General features: G+C 31.2%; 1 protein-coding gene and 1 non-coding gene across 2 annotated transcripts in view; one reads left to right on the top strand and one right to left on the bottom strand.

The window, feature by feature from the left end:
* LOC118186493 (protein APCDD1-like) overlaps positions 1-27,535 on the top strand; it is a 114,733-nt gene that overhangs the window by 2,164 nt on the left and 85,034 nt on the right. The window contains exon 2 of the mRNA XM_085814628.1: positions 21,570-21,726. Coding sequence (XP_085670754.1) covers positions 21,570-21,726 — 157 coding nt within the window. The remainder of the gene's footprint in view (positions 1-21,569; positions 21,727-27,535) is intronic.
* TRNAL-CAA (transfer RNA leucine (anticodon CAA)) lies at positions 24,114-24,229 on the bottom strand. Its single transcript has 2 exons — positions 24,192-24,229; positions 24,114-24,159 (listed from the first exon to the last, which is right to left on the bottom strand). It is a non-coding gene; the product is annotated as a tRNA-Leu (tRNA).

The raw sequence follows: 27,535 nt of genomic DNA, 5'->3' as shown, positions 1-27,535 counted from the left end.
AAAATAGGAAATCGATCATAAAACAAATTTCAAATTTCAAATTTGGTCTTCCACATGCTCATATTCGTTGGAGGATTACGTTATTCAAAATTCGATGACTCTATGTACCGTTGTTTTATCACAATACGAGAAATATACATACATTTATGCAGATTTTTCATTATTTAATTTCTTCAAATATAATGCAGGACTCTAACATTTTGTGGCAACAGTTTGAAAAGTGAACCGACATTTATGAGTCCGACGCAAAATGCCAAAACGAAACTAATAACTAATAGTCCTTCGGGATTCAAATCCCTTTGGACTAAAAAAAAAAAAAAAAAAAAAAAAAAAAAAAAAGCATATTTAGAAGATTCATAGTTTACTGTATAAATTATTAAAATCTTTAATTTATAAACTTTGTAAAAAATAGCTATTTTTCAAAAGTTCCAATTACAATATTTTTTATGAGGCTAAAATGTAGTGAACACTAACGCCTCTGAAAAGGAATATATATTTTAGAAAACATAAGCACTGGTAGAGAACATCATCCTTTTAAGACACTACCTGCGCAGAAGACAAAAATGATTTAGAAACGTGGGTGGTCATCTAACGGACAGTTCACTATAATTACTTTTTAGCTATTTCTTCTGTTTATATATTCTTCACCTACGACAAACAATAAAAGTTATTTCATTAAAAGCTAATTTTACAGAAGTATTATATTATAATTTCACGAGTTAATTCTGTTCTGTTGGTATTTAGGTTTAATTTGAAAAAGTGTTTTGATAGAGAAATAGTTATAGTTAGATAACAAATGAAATTTTAGTTTGGAAAATTGCTTGTATTCTCAGACCTAGGGATCTTAGGGACTACAGTTTAAAAATAAATAATAATAATAATAATAAAAACTTAATTAAAAATAAAAGTTTTTAAAAAATCTGAAAGTTTTCAGATTTTATATTACGCCCAAAGTGACCTTTTCTTTAACGTTTTCTGTGTTACCTTTATTTATTAAATATCATGTTCTTCGCACTTAAACCAGAAAATTCAGTTCAACAACAGTAACGCGAATTAATTTTAAAATGAGCATCCACGAGCTGGAGATTAAAAGGTTTTTCTTTTTTTTTCCCGTAGAGCATTGCCATTGCTCGCTTTGAAATCGTTGAGTTTGTTAATTAAAAATTCGTGTTAAAGTTTTACAAAATATGAAATAGATAATAAGGCAAATTCCAAAGTACCGTTGCTTTTTCGCAGCGTGAGAAACATACATACATTCGTGCAGATTCTTCATTATTTAATTTCTTTAAATAAATGCGGGGCTCTAATATTTGGTGGCAACAATTTGAAAAAGGAACCGACATTTATAGTGAACCAAACAAAATACCAGAACAAAATTCATAGCCCTTCTGGGCTAACGCCATTTGGGCTAATTATTAATTCATTTTATTTAGTTAAGGTTTAAAATTTTTTTTTCAGAATTTATCTATCAGTTATCCTTTTCTCATTGCTGTCATTGTTTTTTTTCTCGTGCCATCGTGAGTGAGCGGATAAAACCGCTGACCACTCGTTGTTCGATCCAGAGAATGGGATGGTGCATAGGAGTTTTACCATTGTGTAACGTGAATATCAAGAATTTTTATTTAGAAAGGTCTCTACGAAGTGGTGATCCTTTCCAGTAGAGAGATAGAACAAGTGTGCTTTGCCATAATCTAATGAACCTAATATTTTCCTTTCTATAGTTTCCGGTCGCAATTTTGTTTTTTACTCTGACGGTTTATGATAGAAATTTTTCCATTGTTTCACACTAAAAATACTTAACCTTTTTTTTTTTTTTTTCAGACATGGTCCGTTTGATTGGGAGTTAACACAATTTTTCAGACTATTTAGCATGGTATCCGTTTGTTGAATTGCTTATAACAAATCGTGAAATAAATTTTTGGTCCTCTTTCACCGAGGTATTTTGCGCACGTAGAGCAATTTTTTTTAATTCAATAAAGAATTTTTTTTTAATTTGATTTATACTTAAATTTTACTTACATATCCTTATTTTACTAATCATCGCGGAAAATAAGCTTCCAAGTGAAATTTTTTTAGAATTTCGGAAGTAATTTACCCATACCTGCTACCTTCATGAGAAACAAAATCAGAAGATTTTTGAAAATATACAGAAAAAGCGTAAATTTGACAAATATCTGACTACTCTAAAGTAATTACTCAGGTTGAAAATGATCATCAGAATGAAATATTACACAAATAAGATTCATTTTAGCTTACTCGCAGTAACATTTTTGCATTTGCTAAAAAGCCATTCGGAAATTGTGATTTAGAACATTTCGAGAATTCCGTTAGAATTCCGAAATTGTGTTTTGTAACAATTATTATATTGTTTAAATTTCAGACTCAAACTACAAAAACTGTTAAAATCAAATGCAAAGGCCCTTGAAAGCATAAAATATTGTCTTTTAAAAATTTCAATGCAATTTATTACTGTTATTATAATCTTATCTTATATTTCGTAAAAAATCGCTATTCACGGAATCGAAATTCTTGTAGATTTTTCTAAAAAATTTTGTAGAATCAAAATTCATTATCTTTTCTAAAATGTTGACAAGGCGCTACGCTGCAATAAAGAGGACGAATTAAAACCATAATATGAATGTCTGTCAAAAGTTTGAGGTCGAAACTTGGAGTCAAAAGGCCTAACTGGTGCAATATTTGGCCTCTTTTTAAAAAATGAAAGAAAAATAGTAAAACCAGGCCTTAATTTCTAAAATTAGAAGTATCGGAGACCTATAGAAGACTGTGAGGTACAAAAGAAAAAATAAATAAATAAAATAAATAAAAATTAAAATAATTAAATAATTAAATTTAAGTTCAAAGAAAAGCAAAGATATGAGAAGAAAACTAATAAATTATTAAATTAATTTTAAGTAGTTAAACAAAATAATTATTGAACCTCGTCTCATTTGTGTCTCCGGCTGGAATTACAATTCCACTCAGAAGCTAAAAATTAGCTCAGACGATTTTCGTCTTACGTATAATGCACTATTTCAAGGAATGACAGATACAAAATCCATCCCTTTTTTGCAACATACCTATGAAAAAAGATTAAAGCGTCTAGAAACAGTATGAGGATATGGAAAGACATTTTTAAAGGAAAAGTGTAGCTTTGAAAATAAAGAGGGAAGAATTTCTGATCGTGATGCCCTGTCTATATGATTCTAACTTTTAATAAGGAATTTTTCCTGAATACGATCTAATAACAACGTGAGAATAAACGTAATACTCCCTTGTACAAGTGACAGTAGCGGTCCCCCCCCCCGTTTGTTTGGTTATATAATTTAAAAAGTTTACAGGAGCTCTGCAGTAAGCAGTACTAGCGTGGAATGTGCACGACCAGGATATCACTTTTAGTGCTTTCAGGAACACAAAATTGACCCACTGTCATAAATTCATTGCACATCGTGGAAAATAAGTCTTTGATACATGATTGGGGGGGGGGGTTCTTCCCTTAAAATTCTTAAACTCTGTGCAAGGATTATGTGCGAGGGAAAGATCAGGCCTACTATATTCAGAAGTTAGAATTGATTTATAAGTCATGTTTACAATTAAAACAAAATTTATGTGCTAAAATTGTGGTTCACTTACATAAAAAAAATCTGATGTGTACACCACGTGACTTCCTTGTACGGAATATTAAATTATACGCATTTTTTCTTGCATTACATTTAAACTTATTGGATTGAATTAAATCTACTTCGTCGATAGCGCATAAACCACAATAGAATAAATGCACTCTTTAAAATTCACTATATTTGTTCACCATAGCGACACTCTGGCGCTAGGTTCACTTAACAGCGGTATATTTCGTTCATATTATAACTCAGAATGCACAGAATTTATATCATTTGAAGAATTGTCTAACCGTTATCTTATGTTCTATTCAAGTACTATAATAAATCTAGAACGATGTATAAAAGAAGTTAAGCAAACAAAACAAAAAAGAAACAGTTTTTCACAGACGATTCAGTATTTCTCATTCAATTAATTCAGTTCTCACTTCGCGACCAGGCAAAAATACATAAAAACTCAAAATGGTATTAGAAATTACGAAGTAAATCTTAAACACTTATTTCTCGAAACAATTCCAGAAAGGATTAAGCATGATTTAATTCGCAATAATAAATGAAGGTTGCGAAGCTCTCTCTAGATTGGCAACAAATCTACAATTCTGCTGTTTCAAATGTAAACAAACATGTCGCCGTGTTATTTAAAAATTAAGCTTAACCGCACTTAAACAGCTTTTAAATTGTTGATAATTCTATAAATATTGCTTGCAGATTTCCTAAAGGCATAAAAACCTTAACCGGAAGTTAAGAACAACATAATTCAATCATTTTTAAAGCAAAAAAGGCACAATTTACAAACATATAAGAGTAAAGAAACTCAGATCACTGAGCCGGGTAACAGGTGGTATACCGTATGGATTCACTCTTTTAAAATAATTCTACTTTAATTAAACTTAGGAGATAATATAATCAATTAATCAATATTGTTTAGGAAATAAATTATTATATACATATTTATATACGTTTGGTGAGGCCAATTGCAACCAAAATACGAGGTGCACATCTACATGTTCTAGCAGTCCTATATGCAAAATTTCAACGTTCTGAGGTTACTCATTTTTGAGTTACGCGAGATACATACGTTCGTACAGACATAACGAAAAATTCTCTTCAGAATTCATTTTAAAGCAGTTTTATAATTTTTTTTTTTTTTTTTTTTTTTTTTTTTTTTTTTAGAGGAAAAAAAAAAACTTTTATTCTGTCCTTACGTACAAATGTCACGCAAAAACATCGTTAAATTGCATTCGATAGCGGTGGAAATGGATATTTTCGTTGAAATATGCTGCCTGAAACTTTTCCCGATTACAATACTTCCATTTTACTTCTTACAAGGAAGTAAAAAGTGCCGGAGCCGTTTTATTTAGGTCTCCGGTGCAATCTAAGCTCTGAGTAAAATTAGAACAATTTCTCAAAAATTAAAAAAAATTCCTAAAATTGGGAGGCATGTTTGTTGAATAAGAAAGATTTACGTTTCAATTTTATTATTATTAGCCCAAATGGGCGTTAGCCGAGAAGGGCTATTACTCTCAAATAGGCATTTGGAATTGCCTCATTTTAAATCTCCAAATTACTTTTCAAATTATTGCCACCAAATATTATCACCTTGTATTATATTTAAGGAAACAAAATAATGAAGAATCTATGTGAAAGAATGTATGTTTCTCTCATTCTTGAAAAAAAAAAAAAAAAAAAAAAAAAAAAAGGCACCCAGTCATCAAATTTTGAATAATATAGTCATATAAATAAAATCACAGTTTCATTACAATGATAAATATCGAACACTGTAACAAAAATATACTTATATATATATATAAAAAATTATAAAGTGGTGAAGTTGAGACATTAAATAATTTAATTTCTTTTATACTGTGGCCACAGACCGTTCTAGTCTTTAAATATAAGTCATTTTAAATATTATATTTTTTCTATAACTTAAATTAAGATCTGTAAAAAAATCTGAAAAGTTTCAGATTTTAAATTACGTTCCAAGGGGCGTTCTTTTTTAACGTTTTGTATGTTACCTTTATTTATTTAATATCACATTCTTTGCACTTAAACCTTAAAATTCAGTTCAACAGAAATGTGGCAAAATAATTTTAAAATGAGCATATCTTTAGAATTTCCGATACACAGTTCCGCCTGCTGGAAATAAAATGTCCCCCCCTCCCCGTAGAGTTTTGCCATTGCTCGCTTTTAAATCGTTGTGTTTGTTAATCAAAAATTCGTTAAAGTTTTACGAAATAGGAAATCGATAATAAAATAAATTGCAAATTTCAAATTTGGGCTTTCAGATGCCCATATTTACAGTGGAATTATGTCATTCAAAATTGGATTGCTCTAGGTACCGTTATTTTATCACAATGCAAGAACACATACATACATTTATGCAGATTCTTCATTATTTAATTTCTTAAGATATAATACTAGGCGATAGTATCTGGTGGCAAAGATTTGAAAAGTGATACAGCCTTTTAAAGTTTTCAACGCAAAACCGGAAAACGAAAATAATAGTCCTTCAGGGGACAAAGCCACTTCGGACTAATAATAAGTTACTTTACTCTCAATTTCCTAAAATATTTCAAGTAAACCTCTAGAATACTCTATGCATCTAAAACAAAGTATAACGACTACCATAAACTTTCCTACTAATGTATAGATTGCAAGCCTCTATATATTTCTCTTTTATTTTTTCAAATGTTAATCGACATTTCAAACATTTTGATATTTTTTTGTTTACAAAATTTACATTAAAAATGTAAAATAGAAACAAAGGGGCTTTAATAACTGAAATTCGTTCTCAGTCAAATTTTAAGAAGATTTAATTTCAAAAGTCGGCAACGGCACATATTACGTTCATTTAAGAAGAAAAAGGAAAATACTTGCTTTTTTTTTATTTATTATTATTATTATTATTATTATTATTATTTAATTTTCTTAACTTGTCTATTTTGTAACTTCTCAAAATTTGTAAAGGTAAACTTTTCTTTAACATGTAGATTGCAATGTGTAGTTTTCACACTGAAATTTTTAATCTTCTGTGCATATGTGCACTTTTGCCCGCTAAAAGTTTTAGTTTCGGACAACGGATAACTTTTGAAAGAAAGCTCCTTAAAATTTCCCATTTGCCTATAGCAGGAATTATCATTCCTTTATAAGTAAGAGATAATAAATAGTGCAGTATCGAAAATAGTTGCAGATCATACTATTTAACTCGTTATTATCATACGATATCAATTTTGAATGACATAATTATCGATCATACTATTTCTTATGCCTGCCCTGTAGAAAGCTTATACTGTGTCAGGATGGCCGGAGATATAGATTGCAATTTAAAGTTTTCACTCTGAATTTTTTAATTTTATGTGCATATCAGGGGCGTAGCTAGAGTTTCCAGCGCCCGGGGACAACTGAAGAATTTGCGCCCTTTCTGTGTGCCAAGAATGGAAAACATTTCATTAAAAAATTTCGTAGCATCAATTTGGCGCCCCTTGGATGCTGCGCCCGGGGACAGATGTCCCCCTTTGCCCCACCCTAGCTACGCCACTGGTGCATATGTTCATTTGTGCCCGTTAAGTTTTTCAGTTTCTAACAACGGATAACTTTTGAACGAAAGCTTGTTAAAATTTCCCATCCGCCGATGTCCGAAGTATTATACGCAGTATTATACTACACGAACGACATCCCACAAACACCACACACCACCCTGGCTATGTACGCCGACGACACGGCAATCCTCACAAAAAATGCATCTCCTGGTCCAGTTATACAAGCACTCCAAGCGCACATCCACACACTCGAGTCCTGGCTCACTGCCTGGAAATTTAAGATCAACGTGGACAAGTCGGAGGCGATCTGGTTCACGAAAAGAGTAAACATTGACTCGGAAGATTGCATCATCATGTATGATACTCCAGTACAGTGGACTAGGCAAGCCCAATACCTAGGCATTACTTTAGATAGGCGACTCACATGGACCCCACACATTACACAGCTTATTGCCAAGTTCCGGGCTCGTAAACGAACACTTACCCCATTAATTAGCCGGAACTCCGTTCTCTCTATTGATAATAAGTTGCTCATTTACAAAACCCTTTTGCGTCCCATACTTTCTTATGCCTGCCCTGTTTGGGGATATACCAGCCATTCCAATATTAATAAACTGCAAGTCTTGCAGAATGTTACGCTTCGATAACTCTCCAGAAGCCGTTGGTTCATAAGAAATACGGCCATTCATGAGGAGTTGGAAATTCCAACTATCTCAAATTACTTCGCACTCCTTGCAGAAAAATTTTTCTATAATATTCCTAATGTAAACAATAGTTCAATACCTGTGCCTCACTATGATTATTCACTTGACATTAATAGCAAACGGCCGCTTGCGATACTAAGATACCTAAATTAATACAATTTTTATAATTAACTTATGCAAACACTCTCCCTTACTTGAGATTTGATTTGTTTTGATTTGATTTGATTTGAACTGACTCGCCGCCTGACTTAATTTCTGTATATAGTGTACATATTTCCTACTTTATATCTTATGTATTTTTCCTTATTATGTATTATTTAATTACCTATGGAATGTTATGTATTTGTGTTTACTTATTTGTACTATGATGAGTGGTCACACGGACTCCTATTCAGACTAGCGATAGGCAATTTCTTTTTTACTACGCCATTGCACACTTATCTCCGTCTACGGCATATCAGCTACTGGTGTTTCTTCAGGACTCATATCATCGGTTTTTGTTACGAACTCATAGTGCTCGAATTTTCTATCCAACTGCTCGACGCTCAAAGATTCGAAAATCGCACACCTCTTATCCCGGGATAGCGTTGTAACGCGGGAACCCACTTTGCGAAAACTCATCGAGTTTGCCTGAGCCGAAGTATTATTTCTTTATGAGTAAGAGATAATAAATAAAAGGTTATCGAAATAGTAGCAGATCACTCGATTTATCTCTTTATGTAGCAATTGCCTCGTGTGTCAGGATGGCTGAGCGGTCTAAGGCGCCAGACTCAAGGAATACCTTCCCCGTATGACCGGTTGCGAGAGTTCTTGGTCCACGAATGTGGGCGTGGGTTCGAATCTCACTTCTGACAGGTCTTTTTTTTTTATTTTTGCTTTTCATGCAGGTTAAAAACCTCGCACAACACTGAACAAATTCTTAGTGTAAAATATTCAAATAATTTCGTTTGATTATTTCTAAAAGCATTTTTTGGTTTTTAATACAATTTAGGTTATAATATGTAATTAATATTATACTGAAAAATTTTTGGTTCTCTGCATAGTATCGACGTTAGCTTATATGCGACACTGGGCATTGCAAAGACAAGTTATAGATAGCTACGACCTTACAGTTGGTAACGGCGCATAATCAATGGGGAAATAAACTGTTTAAATTTCTATTTTTAGGGTATTTGTAAAGGATCGACTCATAGCATAGGATCTAATACACTGCATTATATCTGACAATGGTATATATCCCACATTGTCATAGCGCATCATCTACGTGTTGTTGCTAAAATTAAATGCCATATATAACCATAAGCATTGTCGGAAGGAAGTACTATAAATATTGTAACCATCACAAATAAAAAAGATTTTTAACTTGTGTAATTGATTGACTGCAAAATTTCGAGGTCTGTTTCCTGTGTAATTTACATTAAAAATAAAAGCGAGTGATTATGAAGATTTTTTTTTGATAATATTTTAAAAATGGTCAATTAAATTGTCATTCGATTCTCAATTCAAACGGAATTTAATACGGTAATATTATTTCTCTAATATTTTCCTTAATTATTCCTTACTATTTCAGCTTCCAAAAAAGGAATTGTAAAAAGACTTTGCATCTCTGAAGCCTAATAATTGTTTTGGAGTTAAGCGTTAGTTTTTCCCAAAAGTTAAATATTTAATGAGTTGACAACAATGAATAGTAATTTTTTTTTTTTAAGAAAAAGCGAAATCTTTAAAAGAATTTTTTTTTTCAGATTCATAAATTTTTTATATATATATTATTTACTTTAAACATTTGATTTAATACTTTTTCGAAGTATTACGGTCTAATTTGGAAGTCTTCAGTTTGCGAATTCTTTTATTTTTGTTCGTTATTTGTTCTTTTTTTTTTTTTTTTTTTCTTTATACTAATAGCCCAGACGATACTACCCCCTTTCGATACTAATAGTCCAGACGGGTTATTTATATCGAAACGTCATTTTGCATCGGTTCACTACAAATTTTCGCTTCAATTTTCAAATTGTTGCTTCCAAGTACTGTCTCCCTCTATTATATTTAAATAAATTAAATAATGAGGAATCTACATGGATTTATAAATGTTTCTTGCATTGTGAAAAAACAACGGCACATAGAACCATTAAATTTTGAACAACATAGTCCTCCATTAGAATCTGGAATGTGGAGTTTGTTTTATTATCTATTTCGTATTTTGTAAAACTTTAACGAATTTTTTATTAAAAATCTCCTCCGGTTTCAAAGCGAGCAGCGGCAACATTGTACAGAACAAAACACTTTTTTCTCCATCGCACGCGACTTTCTATCCGAAATTTTAAAGATATATTATTTCAAAAAACTTTTGACCCAAAGGGACGTTAGCCTAAGGACTCTTGAAACGTGTATGTGTGTGTATCTGAATAAATTCCGAAAGCTTTTAGATTTTACCGTTATTTATTTATTTTTCTAGTTAACCTTCAATTGTTAACAACGTTTTTTTTTTTTTTTTTTTTTTTTTTTTTTTTTTTTTTTTTTTAAATAAGTGATATAATCCATTATTATTTTAGTAGTTGGTTGTTTTTAGGTGAAGATGAAATTGAATTAGAGGGAAATTTAAATGAATAAATGTAATCTTTCCTCATAAAAATCGGAAGACTGCTAAAGAGGGATGACCTCGTACACTTCATTATTATCTTATAATAATTTTAAAAAATTCTGCTTTGAAAGACCGTAATTTAGGCTAACTTTATTATTATTCCTCTCCTTTTTAGGACTATAAACTATGAAATAAAATACATATGCCAATGATTATAAGTTATGGAGTACTTGAGGTTCAAAACCATGTAAATTGTATAATAAACTCTTTTTTTGAGACGGGCATTTAAGAAGTCGTACGATTTCGACCTTCTGTGGAAGTGGTTATCTTAGAGATATTGACAATAACACGATAATCAATTATCGTAATTTTTTTTTTTAATTCAAAACTTTTGTAGTTTGTTATAGAAAATTGCCGTATGTTGTACGTTGGTTTACAATTACGGTCGTATGTTGGTCTCTGCATTCAAACTTTTATTGTTTGTCATAGAAAATTGTCGTATATCGTTTTATTACTACCGTCATATAAATAAAATTACATTTTCATTACAAAGATAAATAGCCAATACTGTAGCAAAAATAACTAAATTTATGTATAAAAATTTTTTAAAAAAATCTCGAAGGTTTCAGATTTCAAATTACGTCACAAGGGAAGTTTTTTCAACTTTTTGTGTGTTATCTTTATTTATTAAATATCACGTTCTTCGCAATTAAACCATAAAATTCAGTTCAATAGCAATGTCGCAAAATAATTTTAAAATGAGCATATCTTTAGGATTTCCGATACATAGCTCCGCGCGCTGAACACAAAAAGGTTTCCCCCCCCCGTAGAGTGTTGCCATTACTCGCTTTTAAATCGTTGAGTTTGTTACTCAAAAATTCGTTAAAGTTTTGCAAAATACGAAATCGATCATAAAACAAATTCCAAATTTCAAATTTGATCTTCCACATGCCCATATTCGTAGGAGGATGACGTCATTCAAAATTCGATGGCTCTATGTACCGTTGTTTTATCACAATGCGAGAAATATACATACATTTATGCAGATTTTTCATTATTTAATTTCTTGAAACATAATGCAAGTGTCTAAGATTTGGTGGCAACAGTTTGAAAAGTGAAACGGGCATTTATAGTGATTCAACTCAAAATCGCAAAGCGAAAATAATAGTCAAAGCTCGTTTGTACTAATAACAAATTACTTTATTCCCAATTTCCTAAAATATTTCAAGTAAATAATATTTTAAAACACGGAGAAGAGATCTTTTGTGTAAAGTAAAATCAAAGTTATGTAAAACTTTACCTTTTAAATTTTATTTGGTAATTTCAGAAACACTCTCATCTTACCAGTCAGCCAGTCAAATAGTCTTTCATATTTTCAGTAGCTTTTCGACTTGTTTGTCAAGTGGAAACTTTTATGTTTTTTGATTTGCAAATATTTTAATCCAATTAAGGTTTACGAAGCTGGGAGAAGGAAATGTCTGGATGCATCGAACTGTCAACTTCGAACACAACCGACTGCGAAAATATCAAAAACAAAAATGAAATGGTTTGAGTTCCATTTTTGCATTGAATTATTATGCAATGCCAGCTACCTAGACAGCAAATGAAAAAAAAAAAAAAATAGTGTGAACAATATAGAACTCTGACAAATCTTTTTAGAAAAAGTATTTTGTAATCCGAAGCAAGTTTGTGCAATAAATTACAGGCTTCTGAATAGATAGCTGTCACGTGAGCCGGTATTCAATTAAATAGCGACGTGCCGTGGTTTTCATCAAAAGGAATAAGGTATGAAGAAAAATTATAATTAACTGTACTATCACCACCTACAGCTCTACATGATTTGGTCTTCAGGAGAGGTGGTGTTTTTAGACAGGCGACATTCTACTCCATTAAATATATTCTTAGACGCAGTCATAAATTTCAGATATAGTCGCCTTGGGGAGGTGCTTATCATGACAGAGTTTGCTTATTTTGAATACGAAGACTTATGAGCAAAAAATGCATAACATGCTGTGATAAATTTGTGAAACTCAGATGCGAAGGGGAAATCAGTGATCTTTTTTAAAAAATTTTATTACTTTATTTGACAGTGGGCACTTTTAGCTTTACGAAGGAAGTTTGTTTTCGTCCCTGCGTTAATTAGAAGAGAAGATAGTACACATCTTATGAAGTAGTGAGTGCTGAAAGGGAGCATTAAATGCCGGAAAATGGGCTTTAAAAGGCCTTATATGAAACTTAATGAAAGAGAAAAATTTTAAAACTGCGTTTTCAGTAAGCTTTTGAGATAATAGTAATGGATATATTAGACGTGCCGATTCCAGGTTTCGCAATATGTCAAGTCTTTATTGAAAAGTTGCAAATTTACTATCGGACAGCAATTCGTTGCAAATGCCAGTAACGTGTAAAGTATGCTGAATGTAAAACCTGCAGCAATGTTGAATTGGCTAATCAAAAGCAACCGACATATGATTAATGCCTTATCAACCTCGACAGCTGATCAAATTTCAACAGGCTGCAGCAATTATGACAAAATTCGGGTGTGTAAGTCCAAAGAAGGCATACATATATATGTGTAAGATATAATAAATACAAACATATATATGTGTAAGATATAATAAAATACGATAGCTGCTTTAAAAAATAATTGGCATTTTCAAAATTAACGATTCTAGATTTAGTGTTCTTTCCCTAAAGTTATCTTTTCTGCCAAATTCGAGATACTTCCACGATTATATAACAACCTGAAATTAGCCGATCATAGCTTGTCTCTACAGTTACATCAGACTTAGTATAAATACTGCTGGCGAATGAATTACGTCATTCTTCCCTTCCCTAACTGGTGCTCTGTCAACGTTGCGTCGCTTCACCTTTGCTTAACATGGACTTTATAAGAGATAGACTAACCCAGTAGGCGAGGCGCGCGTCACCGACATGTCCGCAAGGAAGAGTAGGGACGATCTGGTTTACTTTAACACTGAAATCTATGGCGTTTGTATCATATAATTGTTTTTAATTATTAAATGTGATATGCTATATAGTAATGAGGCTATGAAAGTCACAGTTTCTTTCAAATAGGATTTAATACATCTCATTAAAGCACTTTTTACTGCATTTCGCGCATTTTTTTCACGAGTATTTCTTGTATAAACATCTTTACTTTGATAAAACGGTAAAAACTGTAAGCACAAAATCTATGAACTTAATTTTGTGTAAAAATAAAGTAAGATTAAATAAGATTGATAGTACGTGATGCTTTGAAATAAATAAAGTATAATTAAGCAAGATCTGATAATTTTTTAAAAATTTAATGAAAATTTTCAGGCAGTGGTTTTCAAAAGTATAATAACATTACAAAACGATTATTTATTTGATTATATCATCATTAAATTATTAACATTAAAGTGGATTATTTATTTTAGTAATTTATAAAATTCGGACCATAAAATTTTCTGAGTGTAATTAAGGGGGGGAAAAAAGATAAAATAAAATACACAGGTACACAGGTTTACACAGGTTACACAAAATAAGTACACAGGTTTTATATTACGCCCAAAAGGAACATTTTTTTAACGTTTTGTGTGTTACCTATATTTATTGAATATCATGTTCTTCGCCCGTAAACCACATTTGAAACATCGCCCGTAACATTTGAAAACAGCATATCTTTAGAATTTCCGCACTGGAGATAAAAATGTTATTTTCCGTACAGTGTTGCCATTGCTTGCTTTAAAATCATTGAATTTGTTAATAAAAAAAATCCGTTAAAGTTTTATAAAATATGAAATAGATTATAAAACAAATTCGAAATTCGGCCGTCCAGATGCACATGTTCGGGTGGAGGATAACATTATTCAAAATTTGATACCTCTAGATACCGTCGTTTTTGTCACATGTATTCACCCAGATTCTTCATTATTTAATTTCTTTAAATATAATACAGAGTGATAATATTTGGTAACAACAATTTGCAAGGAGGCACGGACAGTTATAGTGAAACAGCGCAAAATGGCGCTTCGAGCTAATAAATTAAATTAACCGAAATAATAATAAAAAAAATTTATGCAGAACTAAAAATAAATTTAAAAAATAATCACTGTAAAATACAAGCAAAATTAATTATTATATTATACAATTTTAATATTAGAATTAAATGTATAAAAATTAAGGAGTCAAAAGTATTTATCACTATGATGTATTATGAAATATAATTGAAATAAAATTCCTTTATAAAAATTGTGCTATAATACTCATCTATAATTTTAAAAAAAAAAGCAGCACAGTTTAGAATTTTAAACAAAATTTTCAAAAATTCGTTTTTAAATATTTTAGTATTTTTTATTTATTTACACCAATAAAAAGGATAAAAATTGCTTGTTTGAAATTTTCTATTAGTTCAGATTAAAAATATTATTTTCTAAAGGAAGTAGTTACAAATTTCCTTACATCATAGGAAAAACTAAAAAAATATCCAGCCCTGAAAGCATGCAATAGCTCTGTAATTATTTGGAACGCTAATTATGCTTAATAAATATGCTAAATTTTTAAAAATCAATCTCAGTTTCAAAAACAAAAATATGGAGAAATTCTAATTTGTGAAAGACAACCAGATTTTCTTGACAATTATACACGCTGCAATAGGCAACCACTGTTAAATTTCTGCAAGTCGTCCCTACTCCTCCGGATGTGATCAAGGTGACAGCCGGGAACGCGTCAGACGAGGGAGAAAATCCGTTTGGGGTAGTCTATTTCTTATAAGGTCCATGTTGCTTAACTGCCTACGTCATTTCCTACGTCTAAGCCAATACACATAGAAATTTATCATATTTTATTATGATTGAATCATAGAAATGTATCATATTTAATTGTGATTGAATAAATATATATTGAGATGATTTTATACGCGTGGAAATAAAGATTGAGGATTCTTCTAATTCATTTTTTGTGACGGCGTCATCTGTTCGTCTTAATTTTTTATGTATAGGCATTTTATATATTGACATTTATAATCCATGTTTTTGTAACTTCCTGATATATATATATATATATTTCGTCCATCTTTTTTTCATGTGAGTTAACTTTTCACATTACACAACGGTCAGATTAATTAATTTTTTTCGTGCAATAACAAGTCTTCCAGCACTAAAATTTGGCAATTTTATCGAGCTTATACAGTTTTTCCAGTTTTACCAGGCAAATTTCTTATTATTTATGTAGTATGTTACAACATTTCGTGGATATACAGATCCTGGTAACTTTTTAGCAAGGTTGCTGCAATGTTCCTACCTACTACTATATATATATATATATATGTAAGATATAACAAAATACGATATCTGCTTTAAAAATAATTGGCGACCTCAAAATTAGCGATTCTAGTAGATTTGGGGCTCTACCCTTAAATTCATCTGCTCTCCCAAATTCGAAATCATTCTATATTATGTAACAACCTCAAATTAACCAATCATAGCTTGTCTCTACAATTACATCAGACTTGGTATAAATACTCTTGGCACAATAAACTACGTCATTCAGTTTAATTTTCACATTAATTTAACCGCTAAACTTTTTTAACATTATGCGTAATTCTAAATAAACACCAGCATTTTCAACTTTTTAAATTATTTTGTATGCATTTCTTTATTTCAAATAATTTTAATGTCTTATCTAAAATGCTTAATCTGTTTTTTTAATAAAATCGTATTCTGCACTTCCTTGAACTTTCCATAAACAAGTATGAGAGTGATGTAGAATGAAAGGGCATTTTTAGCGCCAATAGTTCCTCTTTCTTAATTTAAGAAACTGTCAAAATTTAACGCTTTTGGCAACAGCGTCGGGAGTTTGACTTTATTTCTCAGCTGCACCATTCTTTAAGAATCAAAAGATTTCCCCCCTACGGCTCAGTTTCTTTCCCCCTTTTACGAGCAAAACACAATTTTCTATTTCTACCGTGCAATGAAGCTGCCCAGAGGGAAAAGTGGTTAATGACGTTGACTGCCATATCGAAGGGCCCGAGTTCGAATCGCAGAGAAAGCATGAATATAGAATTGTCTATTCCTTCATAGGAGGTAACAGTTGCGCCTATTATAATAACATAGGAGGTACCTCCATAATAAAATGAACACAAGTTTCTGACTTTAATAATGGGCAAAGCTTAAAATGACTAGTGCCCGCTATTAAAAAAAAAAAAAAATCGGTGAAAACAAAAGTAATATTTTCAGAATTATTTAACCTATGCTATCATTTTGAGGACTGAATTATTTGTAAATCATTTTGAATTCGTGTTTAAGCCGACCCTTAAACTGCAGTAGCAGAAGATTTTCTGAAAATTCTCGCTTTATATAAGGAAATATTGAATAATCTTGGTAAAGTTTTTAGTTAAAAGGTCTAACGGTTTTCTAGGTTAGAAGTAAAGAAAAAAATCAACGAAATCACAAAAACGCGCAAAGATTCGAACTTTTAAAACTCGAATATTTCATCCTACGACAGTGATCTCAAATTGCATGTGGGCCGAATGCACGATCTGGAAGGAATTGAGGGGACAAAATACAGTAGAACTCCAATTATCCGAGTCGACAGGGACAGGACACAATTCGGATAATGGGATTTTTTTCCGAAGTAAGGGTTTACGTACACTTTAATTAATTATTGTGTGTACCGTATGTTGAAAATGGAAGAAAAAAAAACTATTTTTCAAGAAAAAGATAAGTTTTAATTAATTAAAATGAATAGACATAGCCTACAGTACTTACAAGTGCTGAAAGTCATTACTTGCTGAACATCTTGGTCAAAGTAAGGTGCTTGACTTTTTTCATCCATTTTCGGGCAACCAAGTCGTGCGTCCGCTTGACAAAGAAAAGTTGTATGTGGTCATACTTGGGCTGATGCTCCATCCACTTCAGTGGAGTTTCAAGGCCGGCAAACGCTTCAATAGCTGATGGTCCCGTTTGCGTGCTTTAACTTCGACAGTAAGGTCATCTTCTTCCTCGACACTTTCTTCTCTCAAGCTTTCAATAAGTTCATCATTTAGAATTTTAAACCCAAAGTCTGAGGAATCACACGCCATCCATTCTGCTGTATTCTTAGCATTAACTTCTGAACATAAAGGAATTTGCAAAAGAATGCTTCTTAATTCCTCAAGTGACACGTCATCCTCATCTTCTCCTCTTTCTTCTCTTTCCTTTTCTTGAGTTTCTTTCTCCTTTCTCTTCTTCAGTAGATTCTGAAAAATTCTGAAATTCTGAAAACGATTCGGATAGTCGGAGTTCGGAATAGTGAAGTTGTAAAATTTTTCAGACTGACATGTATTTCAGATAATTCTAGTATGTTGAATTAACCACTAAATAACTTACTTTTAACTTAAAATAAAAATAAACAAATTACGAAAACATTGCAAATTAAAAACTTGAGAATAAATAATGACAACTTGTTCTTATTCTTTTATCGGGTCAGTCCATAAATTCGTGCGCATTAAGAGTATGCGTGGCATTCACTATGAGGCATTTACTAAAACAATACAATTTTGAATCTGTTGAAACTTGTCATCGTTTGACTAACATATTATTCAGTTCATCCCCAACTTTCGTAAATATCGAACGCATTTTAGTGCCCATAGAAGATGAATATAGATAATCAGTACAAACGTGCTGTGCTACATTTTTTTATTTTCGTGTGGTGAATCTGCCAGGTTGGCAGGGATAAAAATTAATAGTGTACATGGTGAACACACTATTAGTATAAGGACTGCCCAGAAATGGTTTAAAAAATTTAAAGGTGAAAAAAGCAGCATTAATGATGAACTCCGTTCAGGACGTTTTAAATTGTTAGAACCAAATCAAACGATTGATTCAGAAGTTTATAGTGATCAACTTTGCAGTCTAAAATCAGAATAGATCAAAAAACGCCTAAGATGGGTGAATATCAAGAAAGGGTTGTTTTATCGTGATAACGCTAGACCGCATACGGCTCGAACAACGCTGCAAAAAATCAGTGAATTCAATTGGGAGCTTTTGCCACATCCTGCTTACTCCCCAGATATTGCTTCAAGTGATTTTCACTTATTTCGTGCCTTACAAAATTTTTTACTGGGAAAAAAAATGAAATTCTAAACAGGATGTACACAATGAACTTTCAAGTTTTTTTTTGCATCAAAAACAAAGTCTTTGTACAGCAATGGCATAAAAAAGCTGCCTGTAAGATGGCGAGACATTGTTGATAATGGAGGAGAATATATAATTGATTAAAATGTTAAATTGTGTTTTTTATATTATTTAAAAATTTATCAAAAAATGTGCACGAATTTATGGACTGACCCAATATTTAACAGATATTTCCTTGAAGCATACAGAAAAACTACATAGATTTATATGCAAATAATTGGAAAAGACTCTATTCGTTATGACAACATTCAGCTGTAAGACGTCATGGTGTTTCGATTTTGATAAACTTTGTAAGCTTGGAAAAAAATTACTACACACTAGCTTCATCAGGATTTGTGGATGCTCATCTGTAAATCTGGCTCTTTTCTTAGATTATTATTTATATTTTTATTAATTTTCATCCGCTGAAAAAACTGTTCACAAAAAAATTTACACCCAAACAAAGTTATTATTCTTATTGCCCAAATTCTTATGGGGCTTATCTTTGGACAGGTAAGAAAAAGTTTAATCAAATTTGTATCTCCAAACTTTCGAATAAGATTTATATTACAATATAAATTAATTTCCTCTATTTGTAGATTTTCTGAGGCGTTACTCACTTTTAATTTTAATGGTAAGGAAAATAATGTAAAATTTAACTCCAATTCATTAAAATGTTAAATGATTTCTTCAAATTTTCTTCTTAATAATTAATGTTAAAATAATTAATGTTCTTAGTTCAGAAATTAATGTTCAGAAAAATAATTCATTTATCACACATACGTAATAGAGAATAACGTTTGTTGCAAAATATTTTAATACAAATGTAATTTTTTTAAATGATTCCTTTCCTTAAACTGATGTGGAACAAATTTTTTATATCAAAAATAATTAACAGCTGATATTTTAACACGAAATGGTACAAGATATTTTGATGCAGCCAATGTACAGAAGAAGTAGAATTAGAAATTTCCAGACCCTTGTATAATATAAGGTGTTAGAATTGTGTACCCTTTAATTTAATTATTATAGAAATTACCACACTTTTACCATGTACTCCTTGTAATAAACGTTGCATTATGTTATTAAAGAAGTACAAATAAAATAACCATTTTAGTGATTCACTTAATTTAACATTCATTAAGCGAATCATTTAGCATGCACTTTTATGATTTTATTATCTTGCTGAAGAGATCTTATGCATCATTGACTGGTCACAATATGTTTTCCTGGTTCTGACTTTTATTTCTAATCGGCAGAAAAGTATCGGTACTATAGCTGACGAAGTCCAGTCCTCCTAACAATTTCCCTGGCCCATGACTAGGATGATAGTACCGGGAACTGAAAACAATAAAATCTCTTCTAGATGTTAAGACTTCACTTGAAAAGAAGAATTTTCAGTAGAATATTATTTACATAGGAAGACGAAAAATTACCGTTTATGATTTGATTAGAGAAAACATTTCTTTTTGTACTGGATGATTTCCTTTTTTTTTTTTCGGGGGGGGGGATATAACGAACACTTGAAAATTTTACCATGGGTAGGTTAACTACTAAGAAAAAGATAAAAACTGCAAAATGCTTTGGAAAATCAACACTGTGTTATTTTGACACAAATAAAAAAAAAAAATTCTTTTGTTCGCAATAAAATTGGTTCGACATATTTAGCGACAAATGTCTGTTCTCTTGCGGAAACCTTTTCGCAAACGTGTCATTTCCCGATCTTTCGAACTATAACTGGCTATTGCAATCTCCAAATTCAACAGTCGTACGTAGAATTCTCTCTCTTTTATTTATTTATTTATTTTTTTAAGTCCAAAGGTCTTTGTCCCTGAAGGACCATTATTTTCGTTTTGCGATTTTGCGTTGGTTCACTATAAATGTTCGTTTCACTTTTCAAACTGTTGCCACCAAATGTTAGAGTCCTGCATTATATTTGAAGAAATTAAATAATGAAAAATAATGCATAAATGTATGTATATTTCTCGCATTCTGATAAAACAACGGTACATAGAGTTATCGAATTTTGAATGACGTTATCTTACTGCGAATATGGGCAATGTGGAAGCCCAAATTTGGAATTTGTTTATTATCATATTTTGTAAAACTTTCATATTTTGTAAAACTTTAACGAATTTTTGATTAACAAACTCAAGGATTTCAAAGCTAGCAACGGCAACGTTGTACAGAAAAAACATTTTTATCTCCAGCGCGTGAGACTGCATATCAGAAATTCTAATTGATATGCTCAATTTAAAGCTATTTTGCGATATTGCTCTTGAACTGAATTTTTTGGTTTAAGTGCGAAGAACGTGATATTTAATAAATAAAGGTTACTGACAAAATGTTTAAAAAAAAAAAAAAAAAAAAAAAAAAACGCCTTTTTGGACGTAATTTAAAATCTGAAACATTTCAGATTTTTTTTTTTTTTTTTTCTGGAGCTACTTTACTTAAAGTTGTATGAAAATAGTTACAAACCTTGGAACAGTTTAAAACTCATATTCGATGAGCAATTCAAGAGTTAGAACACGAAATTCTGGGATTTGGGGAGAATTCACGCAAATGAGAAAATCTGTTGCAGGCTAGGAATGACCATCATTTGGCAGATATTGTTTTTAAAACATTATATTATAAACATATCCCCCCAAAATTTTATTCAATGCTAAAATGGCGAAAAATAAGTTATTTGAAAGAAACATTATTATTTATTATTTTAATTATAATAATAATTATGTTGCGCTTTTTAACTACTGCTTACAGTTATACGTGCCAATTATTATTTATCTTCTAGTCCGTAACCACAGTTTTTAAATATTGCACGAAGTTCCAGATATAACCACTTCACTTGAAGGCAAAGATCAGTTAATTAATGTTTATGTTTCCTGAAATGCAAGATAACCTCATGAATTAAAAAAGCAAAGTCCCGAAATCTGCCTCGTTGTCCATTTCCATTTAATTGATTTTTTTTTTTTTTTTTTTAAATTTTCTTTTTGCAGCTTTGTTCTCTGTCTTCGCTTCTTGGCTGTGTGCTGCTATTGCTGTTACTGAAGGTGGTCATTCGTCTTACTGCCAGATTCGGCAAGCTGATATCTTGAGACTAGAAGCCGATGTGAAAGTCTCCCGCAATTACAAAGGCCTATGGGTATCGCAGAAGTAAGTCGGGTTATTACTTCTTAACATTATCGTAGTTTGTTATCTCCCGGATATTTATTGCTGCTCTTGTAAATGCATGCCCTGAATAATAATATGTCTGGTTGTCGCCATTTTTCGTTGAAGGGAAGATTTATGAATTCCATCCACCTTGATTACCGAAGCAACAAGATTCAATTAGGGATGTTACTTGGTAATTTAAATCATTTAAAGTTCCATTTCGAACACCTATTCTGTATCAACAAGGTATTAATTACTGAGTGACACATCATAACTTCATTATTTATTTTATTTTTATCATTATGCTTTCGGTTGTGTATGTTTTGTATGATGGTTTTATGCAAAATGGGTTTTTGATTTCTTTTTCCCTTCTTTCTTTTGAAGAAAGATAAATCGATGTTCTAGTGTGAACTAATATAAGTGATTTTAAATATTACTGCATTAAAATTTGCTCTTATGAATAATTCAAGGGAATTTTTATAAATGGCAACATTTAACGGATCGAAAGTAAATTAGGTTGCAGTTTGGGATCGTGAGGTAAGAGATGTTTTTAAATTAAGTTTACGGTGTTATACTCCCGTTTTTAATTGTTTAGCCCATTTTGTACTTATAATTTTGCTGCGGTAAAGCTCCTAGTAAGATAAGGTACATTCTCTAAGATAAATTCGTAAAAAAACCATACATAACTTCAGGTTTCCGATACATTAAAAATAAGGTAACATTTAAAAATAAAAAAATAAAAAAAAAATTTAAAAAAATCTGAAAGTTTCAGATTTTACATTACGCCCAAAGGGGCCTTTCTTTCCTTCACACACACAAACCGGTTTCAAGAGCATTTGGGTTAACGCTACTTTGGGCTAAAATATTTAAAATTAGCTTATCGTTAGAATTTCCTTTAGACAATCTCTCGTGCTGGAAATAAAAATGTTTTATTCCGTACAGTGTTACCACTGCTCGCTTTGAAATCGCTGAGAGTTTTAAATCAAAAATTCGTTAAAGTTTTACAAACTTTGAAATAGGAAACAAAACAATTCAACATTCCAAATTTGGGCTTCTAGATGCTCTAGATTATGCTCCTTCTAGATGGGTGGAGGACTACGTTATTCAGGATGTGATGGTTCTAGATACCGTCGTTTTTTCAAAATGGGAGGAACATACTTACATTCATTCATGCAGATTCTTCCTTATTTAATTTTTTTAAATATAATATAGGGCGATAATATTCGTAGCAACAATTTGCAAGTGAAGCGGAGATTCATAGTGAACTGGCGCAAAATGCCGATTTGAGATTAATAGCCTTTCTGGGCTAACGCCCATTTGGGCTAAAAAGAAAAAAGAAAGAAAAAACAACGAACAAGAATAAAAGAATTCGCAATCTGAAAACTTCAAATTACAATATAATACTTCGAAAAAGTATTAAATCAAATCTTTTAAGTAAATATAATATATAAAAATTCAGCCTTCGAAAACAGTTTTCGAAGTTCAGCAAAGATTAAGAACAAAGATTAAATTCAATTCCTATTTAGGTCAACAAAGAAAAATTTTAATATAAGTAAAAAAAGAATATTAAAAGATAAAAAAATTTCAGGTTCAAATCAAAGGTTTCAGATTTTAAATTACGTTCAAAGGGGCGTTTTTTTAACATTTTCTCTGTTACCTTTATTTATTAAATATCACCTTCTTCGTACTTAAACCATAAAATTCAGTTCAAGAGCAATATCGCAAAGTAGTTTTTAAATCGAGCATATCTTTAGAATTTCCGATACGCAGTCTGACGCTTTGGAGATAAAAAGGATTTTTCTGTACAACTTTGCCATTGCTCGCTTTGAAATCCTTGAGTTTGTTAATCAAAAATTCGTTAAAGATTTACAAAATATGAAATCGATAATAATATCACATTGCGAAAAATATACATACATTTATCCAGATTTTTCATTAATTTTCTCAAATATAATGCAGAACTCTAACATTCGGTGGCAACAGTTTGGAGAAAGTGACATTTATAGTGAACCAACGCAAAATTGCAAAACGAAAACAATAGTCCTTCAGGAACAAAGCCCGTTTGGACTAAAAAACTTATGAATCTAAAAAAAAAAAAAAAAAAAAAAAAAAAACTCAAAGATTTTTGAATTTTATAAATAAAAGTAGTATTCATTGTTGCCAACTCATTATATATTTACTTTTGAGGGGGGAAGAGCTGAAGCAAAGCTACAAAACAGTTCAGCTCCAAAACGATTACTAATCCAAACTAAATTATAATAAAAACCATAAAATGATTTTTAAAAATAATCAAACGAAATTATTTGCATATTTTACACTAAGAATTTGTTCAGTGTTGTGCGAGGTTTTTAACCTACAAGAAAAGCAGAGGAAAAAAAAAAAAAAAAACTTGTCAGGAGTGGGATTCGAACCCACGCCCACATTCGTGGACCAGAACTCTCGCACCCAGTCATACGGGGAAGGTATTCCTTGAGTCTGGCGCCTTAGACCGCTCGGCCATCCTGACACACGTTGTAATTGCTACATAAAGAGATAAATGGAGTGATCTGCTACTATTTCGATACCCCTTTATTTATTATCTCTTACTGATAAAGAAATAATACTTCGGACATCGGCGGATGGGAAATTTTAACAAGCTTTCCTTCAAAAGTTATCCGTTGTTAGAAACTGAAAAACTTAACGGGCGCAAATGCACATATGCACATAAAATAAAAAATTTCAGAGTGAAAACTTTAAATTGCAATCTATATCTCAAAGAAAAGTTTACCTTTAAAATTTTTGAGAAGTTAAAAAACAAACAGCTTAAAAAAAGGAAAAAGTGTTAAAGTAATAAAAAATCATAAAATTAATTTAATTTTTCTTCTTAAAGGAAAATAATATATTCAGTTGCCATTCATGAAAGTAAATCTTCTTAAAAGTTAACTGAGAACGAATTTAGGTTATTAAAGCGCTTTTGTTTCTATCTTACTTTTTTAAAGTAAAATGTCTAAACAGAAAAATATCAAAATATTTGAAATTTCCATTAACATTTGAACAAAATTAAAAGGAGAAATACATAGAGGCCTGTAATATGTACATTAGTAGAAAAGTTTATGGCTGTCGTTAAACTTTATTTTAGATGCATAGAGTATACTAGAAGTTGAGTTGAAATATTTTACGAAATCGGGAATAAAGTATTTTGTTATTTATGCATAAATTTATTTATTTTTGCTACAGTGTTCGTTATTTATCTTTGTAATCAAACTGTAATTTTATTTATATGACGGCAGCAATAAAACGACATACGACAATTTTCTATGACAAACTTCGCGTGTGAAAGTTTGAATGCAGAGACCGACATACGACCGTAATAATAAACCGACATACAACATACGGCACTTTTCAATAACAAACTACAGAAGTTTTGAATACAGAAGAAATTACCACGATAATTGACTATCGTCTAATTGTCAATGTCTTTGAGATAACCACTTCCACAGAAGGTCGAAATCGTACGAGTTCTCAAATGCCCGTCTCAAAAAAGAGTTTGTTATATTTTACTTCGTAGTTTATAGCAGTGCTCCGCAACCTTTTCTCACCTGCGACGCACAAAAATTCTTTCTGGAATTTCGTGGCACACCAAAGAGTTCCGAGTTATCAAGGAAGTGCCGAAAAAATTCAAATGCTGACACACTTACAATCACACACACAACAGTGAAATATATAAAAACATTTAAAAAAGACATTATTAAGGGAAAAAAATTGTCATTGTGTATTAAATACATGATAAAAAATTGCAAAATGTCAAATACGTGTATTTGATTGCGGCACACCTATATCCTACTCATGGCACACCAGTGTGCCGCGGCACACCGGTTGCGGAGCACTGGTTTATAGGCCTAAAAAATGGGGGAATAAAGTTTACGTAATTACGGTCTTTCAATACAGATATTTATTTTATTTAATTTTTTCTTCTTTCAATGCAGATTTTATTTTTAATGTAAATTACGCAGGAAACAAAACTTGAAATTTTGCAATTAATCAATTACACAAAGTTAAAAAATCAATTACACAAAGTTAAAAAAAAATCAGTTACACAAAATTAAAAAATCAATTACACAAAGTTAAAAAATCAATTACACAAAGTTAAAATCATTATTATCAGGCAGTAGCGAAGTACACGAGGTCATCTCTATTTGAGAGTCTTCCGGTCTTTCATTGGTAAAGATTACATTTATTCATTTAAATTTCTCTGTGATTCAATTTCATCTCCACTTAAAAACAGCCAGCTACTAAAATAATAATGGATTATATCTTTTATATAAAAAGCGACGTTGTTAACAACTGTAGGATAACTTAAAAATAATTAAATAAATAAATAAAGATAAAATCTGAAAGCCTTCAGCATTTATGTTATGCCCAAAGGGATGTTTCTTTCATTTACACACACATACACGTTTCGAGAGTATTTAGACCTGGGTTTCTTAAACGTTTTTCAGTCGCGACCCCTTTTTATCGCTGAGATATTTTAGCGACCCCCCAGGACCCCATAATATTTACAAAAATTTTGTGGAACCCCATAAGCATTGCGCTAATTTGACACACGCGTGAGTGAAACTGTCTATTTTTTCACTTGTCTGAAATATACTATTGCAGGCTTAGGTCATTAACTTTAATTTCTAATTTTAAGACATAGAACAATGTGAAAATTTTAAATAAGTAGGAGACGAAACGACAGCGTCACATGCAGAGCAAGGAAAATGAATGTTTATATTATAGAAAGAATGCATCGAAACGTTTTCGTTTTTTTTTTTTTTTTTTTCTTTGTCTGTATTGTCTTGTCTTTATCTATTTTCAGACAGGCTGCGTAAAAATATTTGGTAATTGTAAAATTATTATAATAAGTTAAAGAAATATCACAACTGCTAAAATTTTTAGCTACCCTTGCTGCAGGTCCCGCGACGCCCTTGGGGGTCGCGACCCACAGTTTAAGAAACCCTGATTTAGGCTAACACCCCTTTGGGGTAAAAATATTTAAAAGTAACAATATATCTTTAGAATTACCGGTAGACAGTCGCGTGTGATAGAAATAAAAATTTGTTAATCTGTACAATGTTGCCACTTCTCGTTTCGAAATCGGAAGAGTTTCTTAATCAAAAATTCGTTAAAGTTTTACAAAATACGAGATAGAGAATAAAACAAATTCCACATACCAAATTTGGGCTTCCAGGTGCCCATGTTCTGGTGGAGAACTACGTTACGTACGTAGAGACATCAAAGTCTGATGGTTAAAAGATTTTCAAATAACGGTAGAGCATCAAAATCTGATACCTCTACGTACCGTTATTTTTGCACAATCCGAGGAACATTCATGCAGATTCTTCATAATTTCATTTCTTTAAATATAATCCAGGGGGATAACATTTGGAAGCAACAATTTGAAAATTGTAGCGGAAATTTATAGCGAACTGACGCAAAATATTGTTTGGAGACTAATAGCCAGTATTTATTATTGCTACCTCATTAAATATTTACTTTTGCGGAAAAAAAAAAAAAAAAATCTAAAGCATAACTCCTAAAGGAAGCTTTAGAGCTGCAATTTTCTTTCTTAAATCCTTTTTTGGAAGCTAAAAAATACACTTAATTAAATTAAGGAAAATATTAGAGAAATATATTGCCGTATGAAATTCCGTTTAAATTATGAAATAGAATGACCATTTAATTGGACACTGTAAAAATGTATAACCTGCGTTTTATCACCCCCCAAAAAATTCTTCATAATCATTCGATTTTATTTTTAATGTAAATTACGCAGGAAACAGAACTTGCAATT

The sequence above is a fragment of the Stegodyphus dumicola genome, chromosome 4, assembly GCF_044657685.1.
Source record: "Stegodyphus dumicola isolate Sdum_Otavi_A_Nest chromosome 4, ASM4465768v1".
NCBI lineage: Eukaryota > Metazoa > Arthropoda > Arachnida > Araneae > Eresidae > Stegodyphus > Stegodyphus dumicola.
The sequence above is the reverse complement of the archived record's forward strand: the minus strand, read 5'-3'. Positions and strand labels throughout refer to the sequence as shown.